Genomic DNA, 16280 nt, shown 5'->3' with positions numbered 1-16280 from the left:
GCGCCACCACGCCCGGCTAATTTTGTATTTTTAGTAGAGACGAGGTTTCTCCATGTTGGCCAGGCAGCTCTCAAACTCCTGACCTCAGGTGATTCACCCGCCTCGGCCTCCCAAAGTGCTGGGATAACAGGCGTGAGCCACCGCGCCCGGGCAACTTCACATTCTTGAGCTAACCTAAGTGAAGTTTAGGTAGAAGTGAGTAAAATAGGCCGGGTGCAATGGCTCACACCTTTAATCCCAGCACTTTGGGAGGCCAAGATGGGCAGATCACCTGAGGTCAGGAGTTCAAGATCAGCCGGGCCAAGGTAGTGAAACCCTCTCTCCACTAAAAATACAAAAATTAGCAGGGCGTGGTGGCCCACGCTTCTAATTCCAACTACTATGGAGACTGAGGCAGGAGAATCGCTTGAACCCGGGAGGCGGAGGTTGTAGTGAGCCAAGATTGTGCAATTGAAGGCCAGTCTGGACAATAAGAGGGAAACTCCATTTGAAAAAAAAAAAAAAAAAAGTGAGTAAAATAGGACAAATTAGAATAATATGTATTTCCTCATTTAACATATATTTTTTTAGTCCCCCAGTGTGTTCCAATCACTGTGCTAAGTGCTAGGGATACAAAAACAAGTCTTGGTTCCTGATCAGGAGATTTATAATGTACTGGGGAAGGGGCAGACAATTAAACATATAAATGTATAGAGTTTGATTGAAGATGTGACAGAGGTAAGGACTAGGTATAGAGAGGAATCCCTAAGGGGACAATGGTTAGTTGTTCTTAAAAGTGGTCAAGGAAGACCAAGAAAGGGAGGTGAGACAAACTGAGATTTAAGGAATGAGTAGGGGTTTGCTGGAGGAAAAGTGTAGTAAGTGTATACTCAAGCCGGGCGAAGTGGCTCACATCTATAATCCCAAAACTTTGGGAGGCTGAGGTGGGGATCACCTGAGGTCGGGAGTTGGAGACCAGCCTGACCAACATGTAGAAACTCCATCTCTACTAAAAATACAAAAAATTTAGCCAGGCATGGTGGTGCATGCCTGTAATCCCAGCTACTCGGGAGGCTGAGGCAGGAGAATTGCTTGAACCCAGGAAGCAGAGGTGAGCTGAAATAGCACCATTGCACTCCAGCCTAGGCAACAAGAGTGAAAACTCCATATCAAAAAAAGAAAAAAGTATACTCAAGAGAATAAGGAATACAGTGGTACAGGGGAGCAGAAAGGGCATGGCCTTTGGAGAACTATAACTAGTCCAAATAGCATTTGGCTGAAGTAAAGAGCTGCAGGAAGCTCAATTGTGAGGACTTGTAAATCAAGTTAAGGAAAATGGTTTTTTTTTTGGAGACAGAGTCTCACTTTGTCACCCAGACTGGAGTGCGCTGGCGCAATTTCGGCTCACTACAACCTCCCCCTCCCAGATTCAAATGATTCTCCTGCCTCAGCCTCCCAAGTAGCTGGGATTACAGGCATGCACCACCACGCCCAGCTAATTTTTGTATTTTTAGTACAGATGGGGTTTCACCATATTGGCCAGGCTGGTCTCTGGTCTTGAACTCCTGACTTAAGGTGACCCACACCCCTTGGCCTCCCAGAGTCCTGGGATTACAGGCATGAGCCACTGCATCCAGCCAGGACAATTTTTCCCTTATCCATACTGGAAAGCCATTGAAAGATTTTAAGTGGTAACATAATGGAAAGATTTGCATTTTACAAATGTGAGGAATAGATTGAAGAGTGATGGGGGCCCCAAAGTCAGTGAGGCAAGTGATGAGCTGTTGTAGCTGAGAGATACTGATGACCTACTTGGATTAGGGCTATGAGTAACAGAGGTACGGCCTCCATGATTTTTTTTTTTTTTTTTTTGAGACAGAGTTTCGCTCTTGTTGCCCAGGCTGGAGTACAATGGCACGATCTCAGCTCACTGCAACCTCCAACTCCCAGGTTCAAGTGATGCTCCTGCCTCAGCCTCCTGAGTAGCTGGGGTTACAGGCACTCACCACCACGCCCAGCTAATTTTTTTTTTGTATTTTTAATAAAGACAGGGTTTCACCATGTTGTCCAGGCTGGTTTCGAACTCCTGACCTCAGGCGATCCACCCACCTCAGCCTCCCAAAGTGCTGGGATTACAGGCATGAGCCACAGAGCCCAGCCCAGCCTCTGTAAATTTAAACCTGTTAGAAACAGAATGGATATGAATTGGTGATGGAGGGTGGTGTGGGTGGGGTCAGGAGCCAGTGAAGAAGTGGATGGAACATAGGACAACTCCCAGATTTCTGACTTGGGTTAGAGTAAATGGTAATGCCAATCATGGAAGAGATAGCACAGGAGATAAAGGTTTAGAAAATAAGGTGATGAATTTACTAAGTTTGTTTTGCCCTTTGAGTCTGAGGGGCCTGTGGGACATTCAGGTAGAATGTCCTTGTTTTCAACAAATTTATCTTTCAAGTCCCAACTTAAACAGAATTTATTTAGCCTTCCAGGATACTCACATAGGTTAGGTCCCCACCTTCCACTGCCAAAGCATCCTGTACTCCTTCATAGCACTCATCATGTTTGCAATATATATTTTTTATTTTTTTTTTAGTCTTGCTCAACAGACCAGGCTGGAGTGCAGTGGCTCGAACTCAGCTCACTGCAGCCTCTGCCTCCTCAGTTCAAGCGATTCTCCTGCCTCAGCCTCACAAGTAGCTGGGACTATAGGCAGCTGCCACCACTCCCAGCTAATTTTTGTATTTTTAGTAGAGATAGATTTTCACCAGGCTGGTCTCGAACTCCTGACCTCAGGTGGCCTCAGGTGATCCATCCTCTTTGGTCTCCCAAAGTGCTGGGATTACAGGCATGAGCCACCATGCCTGGCCATTGTTGCAATATTAAGAATTATTATAAATATTAATAATTTGCCCAGTGTCTTTCTTCTGCCATCACACTATAAGCTCTGTGAAGTCAGAGACTTCCAAGTCTGTTTGTCCCCACCATTAAATACAAAAATTTCCGTTTTCATCCTCTTCCCCAGTTGCTGCTCACTGTTCCAGTCCACGCCCGCTCCCAGGGCATCTCGTCGTCATGCCTCGGAAAATTGAGGAAATCAAGTACTTTCTGTTCACAGCCCGAGGAAGGGATGCCAAATCTGTCAAGATCAAGAAAAATAAGGACAATGTGAAGTTTAAAGTTTGATGCAGCAGATACTTTCACACCCTGGTCATCATTGACAAAGAGACGGCAGGGAAACTGAAGAAGTCCCTGCCCCCTGGTTTGGCAGTGAAGGAACTGAAATGAACCAGACACACTGATTTGAACTGTATTAAAATACTAAAAATCAAAAAAAATTTTTTAATTAACCAGATATGGTGGTAGGCACCTGTAGTCCTCGATACTCTGGAGGCTGAGGTGGGAGGATCCCTTGAGTCCAGCATATCAAGGCTGCACTGAACCATGATCATGCCACTGCACTCCAGCCTAGGTGACAGAGTGAAATTCTGAGGCTTAGGTAGGAGGATCACTTGCGAAGGGGGAAAAAAATCCCAGAAAATACAGCAAAAAATAAAGGAGATAAGGCTAGGCGAGGTGGCTCACATCTATAATCCCAGCACTTTGGGAGGCAGAGGTGAGAGGATCGCTAGAGGTCAGGTTCATGACCAGCCTAGCCAACATGAAATCCCATGTCTATTAAAAATACAAAAATTAGCCAGGCATGGTGGCTTCTATAGTCCCAGCTATTCTGAAGGCTAAGTCAGGAGAACTGCTTGGACCAGGAGGTAGAGGTTGCCATGAGCTGAGATCGTGCACTGCCCTCCAGCCTGCAAGACAGAGTGAGACTCCATCTCTAAATAAATAAAGGTCATAGAAGAAAGGAAAATAAAATATAAGAAAATTAAAGGATTAGTCCATGGGATACAACATCTGAATAATCAGAATTCCAGAGATAACAAAAATAACTATTTGGAAAGGAGAAAATCATCCAAAATCAATAGTAATAATTATTCAATAAAATTTTCCAAGGCCAGCTGCGGTGGCTCATGCCTGTAATCCGGGCACTTTGGGAGGCTGAAGCAGGCGGATCACTTGAGATCAGGAGTTCAGGAGCAGCCTGGGCAACATGGTGAAACTCCGTCTCTACCAAAAATACAAAAATTAACCGGGTGAGGTGGCTCATACCTGTAATCCCTGTACTTTGGGAGGTGGGTGGATCACCTGAGGTCAGGAGTTTGAGACCAGCCTGGCCAACATGGTGAAACTCCATTTCTACTAAAAATACAAAAATTAGCCACCCACGGTGGCATTCGCCTGTAGTCCCAACTACTCAGGAGGCTGAGGGAGGAGAATCTCTTGAACCTGAGAGGCAGAGGTTGCGGTGAGCCGAGACTGCACCACTGCACTCCAGCCTGGGTGACAGAGCGAGACTCCATCTCAAAAAAAAAAAATTATTTCCAACCTCATTTCCTATACCCAACCACACTCTCAATTCTTTTTCTTTCTTTCTTTTTTTTTTTTTTTTGGTGGAGATGGAGTCTTGCTCTGTCACTCAGGCTGGAATGCAATGGTGCCATATCAGCTCACTGCAACCTCTGCCTCCCAAGTTCCAGCAACTCTCCTGCCTCAGCCTTTTGAGTAGCTGGGATTATAGGCACTCACCACCATGGCCGGCTAGTTTTTTGTATTTTTAGTAGAGACAGGTTTCACCATGTTAGCCATGCTGGTCTCGAACTCCTCACCTCAGGTGTGTCGCCGACCTTGGCCACCCAAAGTGTTTGGATTACAGGCATGAGCCACTGTGCCTGGCCCACACTCTCAATTAAGTGCAAGAACAGAACAGGCATTTTCTTTCTTTTTTTTTTTAGAAGAAAAAAATAAAGGAGAGGAAGAAAAAGGAAGAGAAAGGCCGGGCGCGGTGGCTCAAGCCTGTAATCCCAGCACTTTGGGAGGCCGAGGCGGGTGGATCACGAGGTCAAGAGATCGAGACCATCCTGGTCAACATGGTGAAACCCCGTCTCTACTAATACAAAAAATTAGCTGGGCACGGTGGCGCGTGCCTGTAATCCCAGCTACTCAGGAGGCTGAGGCAGGAGAATTGCCTGAACCCAGGAGGCGGAGATTGCGGTGAGCCGAGATCGCGCCATTGCGCTCCAGCCTGGGTATCAAGAGCGAAACTCCGTCTCAAAAAGAAAAAAAAAAAAAAAAAAAAAAAAAAAAAAAAAAAAAAGAGAAAGAGGGAGAGAGAATGGGAGTATTGCTTTATTGCCCAGGCTAGAATGCAGTCTAAAAATGGGAATTGAAAACCTCTTTTATGCCAATAATTGTGCTTAACAATGGAGACAGGAAGGAATAAGGGAAGAAAATAACAAACAAGCAGCCAAACAATATTTCATTTAAACCTATGAAATGCTATGCAATTACTGAGGAGTGATTTACTTCCAATTATGTGGTCACTTTTGGAATAGATGTGATATGGTACTGATAAGAATGTGTGTTTTGTGTATTTGAAGTGGAGAGTTCTATAAATGCTTATTAAGTTTACTTGTTCCGGGTCTGAGTTCAAGTCCTGGATGTCCTTGTTAATTTTCTATCTCATTGATCAGTCTAATATTGATCGTTAGCTCTTCTTGTTGCATTGATCCTTTTACCATTATGTAATGTCCTTCTTTGCCTCTTTTGATCTTTGTTGCTTTAAAGTCTATTTTATCAGAGGTGAGAATTGCAACTCCTGCTTTTTATTTATTTATTTATTTTTGTTCTCCGTTTGTTTGGTAAATCTTCCTCCATCCCTTTGTTTTTTTTTTTTTGAGACGGAGTTTCGCTCTTATTACCCAGGCTGGAGTGCAATGGCGCGATCTCGGCTCACCGCAACCTCCGCCTCCTGGGTTCAGGCAATTCTCCTGCCTCAGCCTCCTGAGTAGCTGGGATTACAGGCACGTGCCACCATGCCCAGTCAATTTTTTGTATTTTTAGTAGAGACGGGGTTTCACCATGTTGACCAGGATGGTCTCGATCTCTTGACCTCGTGATCCACCCGCCTCGGCCTCCCAAAGTGCTGGGATTACAGGCGTGAGCCACCGCGCCCGGCCCCCCATCCCTTTGTTTTGAGTCTTTGTGTATCGTTGCATGTGAGATGGGTCTGGATACAGCATACCAATGGGTTTTGGCTTTTTATCCAGTTAATAATATATATGAGTTTAATACTGCCATTTGATGCTAGCTGGCTGTTTTGCCCATTAGTTGATGTAAGTTCTTCATTATGTTAATGCTGTTTACTTTTTGATATATTTTTGGAAAGGCTGATACTGGTTGTTCCTTTATATGTGTAGTGCTTCTTTCAGAAGCTTTTGTAAAGCAGGCCTGGTGATAGTGAAATCTCTAAGTACTTGCTTGTTCGCAAAAGATTTTATTTTTCCTTCGCTTGTAAGGCTTAGTTTGGCTGGATATGAAATTCTGGGTTGAAAGTTCTTTTCTTTAAGGATGTTGAATATTGGCCCCCACTCTTTTCTGGCTTGTAGGGTTTCTGCTGAGAGATCTGCTGTAAGTCTGATAGGCTTCCCTTTGTGGGTAACCTGACCTTTCTCTCTGGCTGCTCTTAGTATTTTCTCCTTCATTTCAACCCTAATGAATCTGACGATTATGTGCCTTGGGGTTGGTCTTCTTGAGGAATATCTTTGTGGTGTTCTCTGTATTGTCTGGAGTTGAATATTGTCCTGCCTTACTAGGTTGGGAAAGTTTTCCTGAATAATATCCTGAAGAGTATTTTCCAACTTGGATTCATTCTCTTCGTCACATTCAGGTACACTATCAAACGTAGATTAGGTCTTTTCACATAGTCCCATATTTCTTGGAGACTTTGCTCATTCCATTTTTTTTTTTTTGAGATGGAGTTTCGCTCGTTACCCAGGCTGGAGTGCAATGGCACGATCTTGGCTCACCGCAACCTCTGCCTCCTGGGTTCAGGCAATTCTCCTGCCTCAGCATCCTGAGTAGCCGGGATTACAGGCACGCGCCACCATGACCAGCTAATTTTTTGTATTTTTAGTAGAGATGGGGTTTCACCATGTTGACCAGGATGGTCTTGATCTCTTGATCTCGTGATCCACCCGCCTCGGCCTCCCAAAGTGCTGGGATTACAGGCGTGAGCCACCGCACCTGGCTGCTCATTCCTTTTTATCCTTTTTTCTCTAATCTTGACTTCTTGTTTTATTTCATTAAGTTGGTCTTCGACCTCTGATATCCTTTCTTCTGCTTGATCAATTCGACTGTTAAAACTTGTGCATACTTCATGAAGTTCTTGTGTTGTTTTTCAGCTCCATTAATTCACTTATATTCCTCTCTAAATTGTCTATTCTCATTAGCATTTCGTCAAACCTTTTTTCAAAGTTCTTAGTTTCTTTGCATTGGCTTAGAACAAGTTCTTTTAATTCACAGAAGTTTCTTATCATCCACCTTCTGAAGCCTACTTCTCTTAATGGAATGCACTCGTTCTCCATCAGGCCTTGTTCCATTGCTGATGAGGAACTGTGATCCCCTGTAGAGGGAGAGGCATTCTGATTTTGGGTATTCTCAGACTTTTTACGCTGGTTTCTTCCCATCATTGTAAATTTATCCATCTGTCGTCTTTGTGATTACCGACTTTCAAATTAGGTCTCTGAGTGGACATCCAACTTGTTGATTCCCAGTGCCGAAATCTGAGCAATCCACTGCACCGGACAAAACAGTGGTGTTAAAATTGATGGTGCTTTTCTGCCTGGGAATCTCCGGTCTAGCTCCCTTCTTGAGTCTGTCCTTCAATCAGCTGAATAGGCGACTCTGTCTTCCCGGAGCTCCAAACAACATCAGCCAAAACAGGACCCAGTCCCGCTTACTCTGCAACAAGAACTGGCGCACCGAGGCACTGGCAAAACCGCCGCGCCGGCCACAAGAGTCACACTGGCGACCCGTGGGGCTCCTCTGCTGGGAATCTCCTGGTCTGTGAGCAACAAAAATTCGTCTGAAAGTGTGGCATCCTCTCGTTCTCTGCACTTTCACTGAGAGCTACAATCCCAAGCTGCTAGTGATCAGCCATCTTGGATCTCTCTCTGGCATTTTCATACTTTTAAGGTCCCAACAAATTTACCTCCCAAGTACCCTTTCTCAAAAAGCTCCATCAAAACAAGGGAATAAACCTAGAAAGAAGAAACACAGGTTCCAGGACCTCAACACAAGAGAGAAGCAAAGGGGATCCCCAGGATGAAGGTGAAGGGCGATCCCAACAGTGTCAAGATTGCCCCTCTGCACTGCAGCAGGTCTAACGTCTTTTTGAGAAAGTTCTTCAAAATGAAGTAGATTAGGGACGGGCAAGGTGGCTCACACTTGTAATCTCAGTACTTTGAGAGGCTGAGGTGGGCAGATCATGAGGTCAGGAGTTCAAGACCAGCCTGACCAACACGGAGAAACCCCATCTCCACTAAAGATACACAAAATTAGCCAGGCTTGGTGGCACGCACCTGTAATCCCAGCTAGTAGGGAGGTAGAGGCAGGAGAATCACTTGAACCCGAGACGGAGTTTGCAGTGAGCTGAGATCTTGCCTTTGCACTCCAGGCTGGACAACAGGGCTAGACTCCGTCTCAAAAAAAAAAAAACATGAAGTAGATTGAAATCCCTAAGTGTTTGTATATCCTTATGAGAGATTAATTAAGGGAGAATTTGGGGCTAAATTATAGTACACAGGATACTAAGCAAACAGAGAAGACAAGGCAATTATTAATTCCAGGAAAAACACAAATGGTGCAGGAAAGAAAAACAAATATAACTATTCACATGGATCAACCGTGTATTGATATAATCATAATAATCATAATAATGCAAACACTGAACACAGGAGGATGGGAAGTGAAGCTGGGGTGACAGGGAGATTGGAAAAAAAGGGCTTCTCTTTTTTTTTTTTTTTTTGAGCTGGAGCTTCACTCCTGTTGCTCAGGCTGGAATGTAATGGTGCAATCTCGGCTCAGTGCAACCTCCGCCCCCTGGGTTCAAGTGACTCTCCTGCCTCAGCCCCACAAGTAGCTGGGATTACAAGGTATGAGCCACCACGCCTGGCTAATTTTGTATTTTTAGTAGAGACAGGGTTTCTCCATGTTGGTCATGATGGTCTCGAACTCCTGACCTCAGGTAATCCACCTGCCTCGGTCTCCCAAAGTGCTGGGATTACAGTCCTGAGCCACCACACCTGGCTCTTTTTTCTTTCTTTAACCTCAGTAATCCTTCTTCTGAAGGGCTAGTTTTCATCTTCAACAGCACAAAGCCAATAGCTAATACCTAAACAGAAAACACTGGAGTGCAGTGGAGCAAACATGGTTCACTTCAGCCTCAACCTGTACAAGTAAGGCCAAGCGCAGTGGCTGTAATCCCAGCCCTTTGGGAGGCCAAGGCAAGAGGATCAGTTAAACCCAGGAATTCATGGTTACAGTGAGCTGTGATTATGCCACTGTACTCCAGTCCGGGCAACAGAAAGAGATCCTGTTTCTTTTTTTTTTTTTTTTGAGATGGAGTTTCGCTCGTTACCCAGGCTGGAGTGCAATGGCGCGATCGCGGCTCACTGCAACCTCCGCCTCCTGGGTTCAGGCAATTATCCTGCCTCAGCCTCCTGAGTAGCTGGGATTACAGGCAGGCGCCACCGTGCCCAGCTAATTTTTTGTATTTTTAGCAGAGATGGGGTTTCACCATGTTGATCAGGATGGTCTCAATCTCTTGACCTCGTGATCCACCCGCCTCAGTCTCCCAAAGTGCTGGGATTACAGGCGTGAGCCACCGCGCCTGGCCCAAGAGACCCTGTTTCTAAAAAAAGAAAGACCCCTTATCCCCCTCCAAAAAAAAAATTTGAAAAAATTAAAAAAAAAGAAACATCAAAGAAGTAGTAATACTGGCCAGGTGTGGTGGCTCACACCTGTAATCCTCTCTCCTTTAGGAGGCCAAAATGGGAGGATTGCTTGAGCTCTGGAGTCCAATACTAGTGTGGGCAACATATTGAGACCTAGTTCCTAATAAAAAAATTTTTGTGGCCACAAGTGGTGGCTCACGCCTGTAAGCCCAGCACTTTGGGAGGCCGAGGCAGGCAGATTATCTGAGGTCAGGAGTTCGAGACCAATCTGGCCAATATGGTGAAACCCTGTCTCTACTAAAAAATACAAAAATTAGCTGGGCGAGGTGGCAGGCGCCTGTAATCCCAGCTACTGGGAGGCTGAGGCAGGATAACCACTTGAACCCTAGAAAAGGAGCTATTGGTCTTACAGCCCAGGCTGAAGCACAGTGACGCAATCTTGGCTCACTGCAACATCCACCTCCTGGGTTCAAGAGATTCTCCTGCCTCAGCTTCCAAAGTAGCTGGGATTACAGGCATGCGCCACCACATCTGGCTAATTTTTGTATTTTTAGTAGAGACAAGCAGGATTTCACCATGTTAGTCAGGCTGGCTGCAAACTCCTGACTTCAGGTGATCCGCCTGTCTTGGCCTCCCAAAATGCTGGTATTACAGGTGTGTGCCACCATGCCTGGCCAAAAATTTTTTTTCTTTTTTTTTTTTTTCCAAGACAGAGTCTTGCTCTATCGCCCAGGCTGGAGTGCCCTGGTGCAATTGTGGCTCACTGCAACCTCCATCTCCCAGGTTCAAGCAATTCTCCTGCCTTAGCCTCCCGAGTGGCTGGGACTACAGGTGTGTGCCACCACACCCAGTTAATTTTTTGTATTTTTAGTAAAGCCAGGTTTTCACCATGTTAGCCAGGATAGTCTCGATTCCTTGACCTCATGATCTACCCACCTCAGCCTCCCAAAGTGCTGGGATTACAGGCGTGAGCCACCGCACCTGGCCCCAATTTTTTTTTAAATTAGCCAGCCTTGGTAGCACCCGCCTGTGATCCCAGATAATTGGGAGGCTGAAGTGGGAGGGTCACTTGAGCCCAGGAGGTTGAGGCTGCAGTGAGCCATGATCGCACCACTGCACTTGGCCTGGGCAACAGAGCAAGACCCTGTCACACAAAAAACAAAAAACAATCAAGATTTGCAATGGCCAGTTAGCTCAGTTGGTTAGAGTGAGGTGCTAACACCAAGGTTGTGGATTTGATCCCCATGTGGGCAAATGTTTTATCATTTATGTGCTTGGATGATCGCTTGAGGCCAGGATTTTGAGACCAGCCTGGCCTACACAGAGAAACTCCACCTCCACTAAAAATACAAAAATTAGCCAGGCGTGGTGGTGCATGCCTGTTATCCCAGCTACTTGGGAGGCTGAGACATGAGAATCGCTTGAACCCAGGAGGCAGAGGCTGTGGTGAGCCCAGATCTTACCACTGTACTCCAACCTGGGAGATAAAACAGACTCTGTCTCAAAAAAACAAAACGAGGCCGGGTGTGGTGGCTCACACCTGTAATCACAGCACTTTGGAAGGCCGAGGCGGGTGGATTTCCTGAGGTCAGGAGTTCAAGACCAACCTAGCCAACAGGGCAAAACCCTATCTCTATAAAAAAAGAAAAAAGAAAAAAAAAACAAAACTCAATTGTAGGCTGGGGGCGGTGGCTCAGGCCTGTAATCCCAGCATTTTGGGAGGCTGAGGTGGGTGGATCACCTGAGGTCAGGAGTTCGAGACCAGCCTGACCAACATGGTGAAACCCCGTCTCTTGTCACCCAGGCTAGATTGCATTGGCAGGATCTTGGTTCATTGTAGCCTCGACCTCCCAGGCTCAAGCCATCCTCCCACCTCAGCCTCAGCCTCCCCAGTAGCTGGGACTACAGGCACTTGCCACCAGGCCCAGCTAATGTTTTTACATTTTTTGCAGAGGCAAGGTTTTGTCCTGTTGCCCAGGTTAGTCTTAAACTCCTGGACTCTATCAATCCATCCACCTTGGCCTTCCAAAATGCTGGGATTACAGGTGTGAGTCACTGTGCCCAACCAATTATTTTTTGTTTGTTTGTTTTGAGACAGGGTCTCACCCTGTCACCCAGGCTGGAGTGCAGTGGCACAAACATGGCTCACTTCAGCCTTGACCTCTAGGGCTCAGGTGATCCTCCCACCTCAGCCTCCTCAGTACTTGGGACTACAGGCATTTGCCACCAAGCTGAGCTAATTTTATTTACTTAGTTTTTCTTTTCTTTCTTTCTTTTTTTTTTTTTTGAGACAGTCTTGCTCTGTTGCCCCAGTCTGTAGTGCAGTGGCTCGATCTCGGCTCACTGGAAACTCCACCTCCTGAATTCAAGCAATTTTCCTGCCTCAGCCTCCCAAGTAGCTGGGATTGAAGGCGCCTGCCACTATGCCCAGCTAATTTTTGTATTTTTAGTAGAGCTAGGGTTTCACCATGTTGACCAGGTTCAAACTCCTGACCTCAAGTGATCTGCCCGCCTCCCAAAATGCTAGGATTACCGGCATGAGTCACCGTGCCCAGCTGTTTTCTTTTCTTTCTTTCTTTTTTTTTTTGAGACAAAGTCTTGCTCTGCCATCCAGTCTGGAGTGCAGTGGTGCAATCTTGGCTCACTGCAACCTCCACCTCCTGGGTTCAAGTGATTCTCATGCCTCAGCCTCCCACGTAGCTGGGTCTCCATGAGCACGCTATTGCGTGCTGGCTTTTTCTGTATTTTTTGTAGAGACAAGATTCTGCTATGTTGGCCAGGCTGGTCTTGAACTCTCCCTCTATTGCACAGGCTGGAGTGCAGTGGTGCGATCTAGGCTCACTGCAACCTCTGCCTCCCAGGTTCAAGTGATTCTCCTGTCTCAGCCTCCCAAGTAGCTGGGATTACAGGTGCCTGCCACCATGCCCAGCTAATTTTTTAATTTTTAGTAGAGATGGGGTTTTGCCATGTTGGTCAGGCTGGTCTCGAACTCCTGACCTCATGATCTGCCTGCCTCGGCCTCCTAAAGTGCATGAGCTACTATGCCTGGTCAGGCATGAGCTTTTGTAGGGCACATCAGACTGAAAATAAAGATTGTGGAGCTTTTTTTTTTGAGACAGAGACTTGCTCTGTCGCCCAGGCTGGAGTGCAGTAGTGTGATCTAGGCTCACCTCAACCTCCACCTCCCAGGTTCAAGCGATTCTCCTGCCTCAGCCTCCCGAGTAGCTGGGACTACAGGCACTCGCCACTGCCCAGCTAATTTTTGTATTTTTAGTAGAGACGAGGTTTCACCATGTTGGCCAGGATGGTCTTGATTTCTTGACCTCATGATCTGCCTGCCTTGACCTCCCAATGTGCTGGGATTATAGGCATATGCCACCATGCCCGGCCATCCCTTGCTCTTCTTTTCCCTATAGTCCACAGGGCAGAGCCAAGACTCCAGCCCACTGAGGGCAAAGGTCACCTTGGGCCCACCAGTCCCCCAAGGAGCAAATTCCACTGACCAGAACACTCAGGAAGGGTCTTAGAGTGGCTGAGGCTTATCACCTCATCAACAACACGACATCAGGACATGTAATTCTTATTTATTTTTTCACCCTCAACAAGGAAGAAAGGTCTGTCCCTCAATTTTGCTATTCCACTACTTGACGATAGGCACCCCTAACCCTCCTTCCTCCAGGGAGACCTCAACGTCAGTGTCTGTGGAAATAGTCTCTGAAGAGTGCTTGAGCTGGTGCGGTGAGGAAGGAGAAACTCAAAAGAGACACCCCCTAGGGATGGTGTCATTTTCCTGCCAACTTTCTCATTGCCTCTCCTTCAAAGCGGAAGGAGTGCCAGCCCTCAGCTTCCGTCAGATCTTGGGCTCCTAGGGCCTTGTACAAGTCTATGGCCTTCTGGTTCCAGTTCAGGACAGCCAGACGGAACTGGGAGCAGCCCTTATCCAGGGCCACCTGTGGGATCAGACATCACTGACTTTCCTGAGGTCAAAAAAGGAAAAGGCTTTCTCACTCCCTCATTCAACCCGGGGCCCCCCGCCCCCATATACCCTTGCTTCTTGAGGTCCTCGCTGATCACCCCATCCCTCTCCTCACCTCAGCCACCTTTTTGATTATTTTGGAACCAATCCCTTGACCTGTTGTGGAGAGAAAGAGGTGAAAAAGAGCTATGGTTTGAGCTGAAGGGGATCAGAAATGGACATCCCCTAAAATGTGGGGACAGGGGATGATGGTGGGGTCTGTGGGGTCCTTTGTTCCCACCCCAGCCTCAGCTTCTGCCCAGTACCCCGATATTCTGGCATCACGTAGACATCTTCCAGATAAATGTTGCGTCCCTTCCACGTGCTGTAGATGAAGTAGTATAGCCCATAGCCCACCACGCAGGGCCCTGAGAGAGAGAAAAGAGGAGTAAGGCCTCTGGGAGCCTGTGGGGAGACCTCTGAGGCCGACTGGAGAGGGGGACCTCTAAGGCCAGGTGCTCTTACCCAGTGGCTCCCCGGGCGCTGGAAGAATCTCTGCGACCAAACAGTGATAGAAAGGATTCTCTCCAAAGCCATCTGCTCTCAGGGCTGCCGAGATTGGAGTTACGACAAAGAGACAGAGAAACAGGACCTGGGTGTATGCCCAGCCTGGAGCTGCCGCCTGGGGAACTCATTCCTCACTTCCGCCCCAGCCTCCGCCAGAACCTGGGCGTCGAGCCCCCACCTTCTTCACTGATCTTCACCTGATCCAAGAGTTTTTCGAACTCGGCTAGTTCCTAAGGCGTGGGTACAGAAGCTAGATTAGGGCAGGAGAGCCCCGCTGCTCCCCGAGCAGGGTCCCAAGGCACGCCCCTCCCCCTGCCTCCCGCCTCCTGCGCCCCCAGCTCTGGCCGCGCCACTCCGACCCCCTGGTTTCCGGCCCGCAGTCTTCACCCGAATCAGCCTCAGGATATCTCCACAGTCTCCCTCCTTAGCCTCTCGGATCCGCACAGAAGCCATCCCGATCCCCACTGTCTGGGACCAAAGTCCCAGGACCCCGCAAAGGGCAACTAGACCCCTTACAGGGCCTACAAGTTTGGATCCCGAAGAGCCCGGGAAAGCGGGGTGGCGAGGGCGGCGGGGGCGCAGCGGCCTGGGAAATGGAGCTGGGATTCACGCGCGGTCGGGGCGGAGACAGTGGGCCGGCGAGGCTGTCCTCACTGCCGGGCAAAGTCCCGCCCCCTCGAATTCTGCCGCAGCAGGGGGCACACCCATCAGCCAATAAGCTCGGAGAACAGGCGCAGCCCCGCCTCCCCGTCCCACCCCCGACAGCTGGGTCTTGTGACTGGGCCCTGGGTAGGGGTCAAGGTTGGAATGCGGCAGCTTTCCAGAGGTTGTATGGGTGTCCCAACCTTGATCGAGACACCCCACAGTTCAAAGTTTCCCCCGCAGTGCTTTTTAAATTGACGAATGGAGGCCGGGCGTGGTGGCTCACGCTTGTAATCCTAGCACTTTGGGAGGCCGAGGCGGGTGGGTTACCTAAGCTCAGGAGTTCGAGACCAGCCTTAGAACACGGTGAAACCCCGTTTCTACTAAAAAACACAAAAAATTAGCCGGGCATGGCGGCGTGTGCCTGTAATCCCAGCTACTCGGGAGGTTGAGACAGGAGAATCGCTTGAAACTGGGAGGCGGAGGTTGCAGCGAGCCGAGATCGGGCCACTGCACTCCAGCCTGAGTGACAGAGCGAGACTCCATCTCAAAAAAAAAAAAAAAAAAAAAAAAAAAACATTGACGTATACAGTGATTATCTGCTTTAGCCTCAGGGTCACTCACCCGCCCAGACCCTGGGTAAGCCCCAAGACTGCCAGCTCTGAAAGCTGTTTTCTGCAGCTCTTGAGTAGCTTGAAGTGTTACTTCTCTCAGGGGGGATATTTGCATTTATAAAAATGTTTTTTTTTTTTTTTTAAAGACAGGGTTTCACCATGTTGGTCAGGCTGGTCTTGCACTCCCGACCTCAGGTGATCCGCCCGCCTTGGCCTCCAAAGTACTTGGATTACAGGCCTGAGCCACCACGCCCGGCCATAAAAATGTTTTATTTATTTATGGAGATGGATTTTTTTTTTTTTTTTTTTTTTTTTTTTTTTTTTGAGACGGAGTCTCACTCTGTCATCCAGGCTGGAGTGCAATGGCACGATCTCGGCTCACTGAAACGGAGGTGGGGTTTCATCATGTTGGTCAGGCGGGTCTGGAACTCCTGACCTCATCTGACCACCTCCGCCTCCCAAAGTGCTGGGATTACAGATGTGAGCTACCGCGACTGGTCTGTCATTTGCATTTTAAAATGGGTCAGAGGCTGGGCACGGTGGTTCATGACTGTAATCCCAGCACTTTGGGAGGCAGAGGCAGGCAGATCACTTGAGGTCAGGAGTTAGAGACCAGCCTGACCAATATGGTGAAACCCTGTCTCTACTAAAAATACAAAAATTAGCCAGGCATGG

The 16280-nt window shown here is 47.7% G+C and overlaps 1 protein-coding gene and 1 pseudogene across 1 annotated transcript; one reads left to right on the top strand and one right to left on the bottom strand.

The window, feature by feature from the left end:
* Window positions 1-3045: 3045 nt before the first annotated feature.
* LOC105720803 (large ribosomal subunit protein eL38-like) lies at window positions 3046-3362 on the top strand (annotated as a pseudogene).
* A 10029-nt stretch (window positions 3363-13391) lies between these two features.
* On the bottom strand, window positions 13392-14978 carry SAT2 (spermidine/spermine N1-acetyltransferase family member 2). Its single transcript, XM_012457505.2, has 6 exons — window positions 14737-14978; window positions 14528-14579; window positions 14308-14391; window positions 14109-14210; window positions 13919-13959; window positions 13392-13777 (listed from the first exon to the last, which is right to left on the bottom strand). Exons 1-6 carry the CDS (start codon window positions 14800-14802, stop codon window positions 13610-13612), a joined length of 513 nt encoding a protein of 170 aa, XP_012312928.1. The 5' UTR covers window positions 14803-14978; the 3' UTR covers window positions 13392-13609.
* Between the last annotated feature and the right edge of the window lie 1302 nt (window positions 14979-16280).

Source organism: Aotus nancymaae, unplaced genomic scaffold (genome assembly GCF_030222135.1).
Source record: "Aotus nancymaae isolate 86718 unplaced genomic scaffold, 86718_ANA_hifiasm-v0.15.2.pri h1tg000018l, whole genome shotgun sequence".
Lineage (NCBI taxonomy): Eukaryota > Metazoa > Chordata > Mammalia > Primates > Aotidae > Aotus > Aotus nancymaae.
Note: the sequence above shows the minus strand (reverse complement) of the source record. Positions and strands in the feature narration are given on the sequence as shown.

What these genes read in the sequence shown, in the direction of transcription:
- SAT2 (XM_012457505.2), bottom strand. Translation starts at nt 14,802, where the DNA reads ATGGCTTCTGTGCGGATCCGAGAGGCTAAGGAGGGAGACTGTGGAGAT. An exon ending in ATATCCTGAGGCTGATTCGG is followed by an intron (nt 14,580 to 14,736) that starts GTGAAGACTGCG and finishes CCCACGCCTTAG; the next exon opens with GAACTAGCCGAGTTCGAAAA. An exon ending in AGCGCCCGGGGAGCCACTGG is followed by an intron (nt 14,211 to 14,307) that starts GTAAGAGCACCT and finishes TCTCTCTCTCAG; the next exon opens with GGCCCTGCGTGGTGGGCTAT.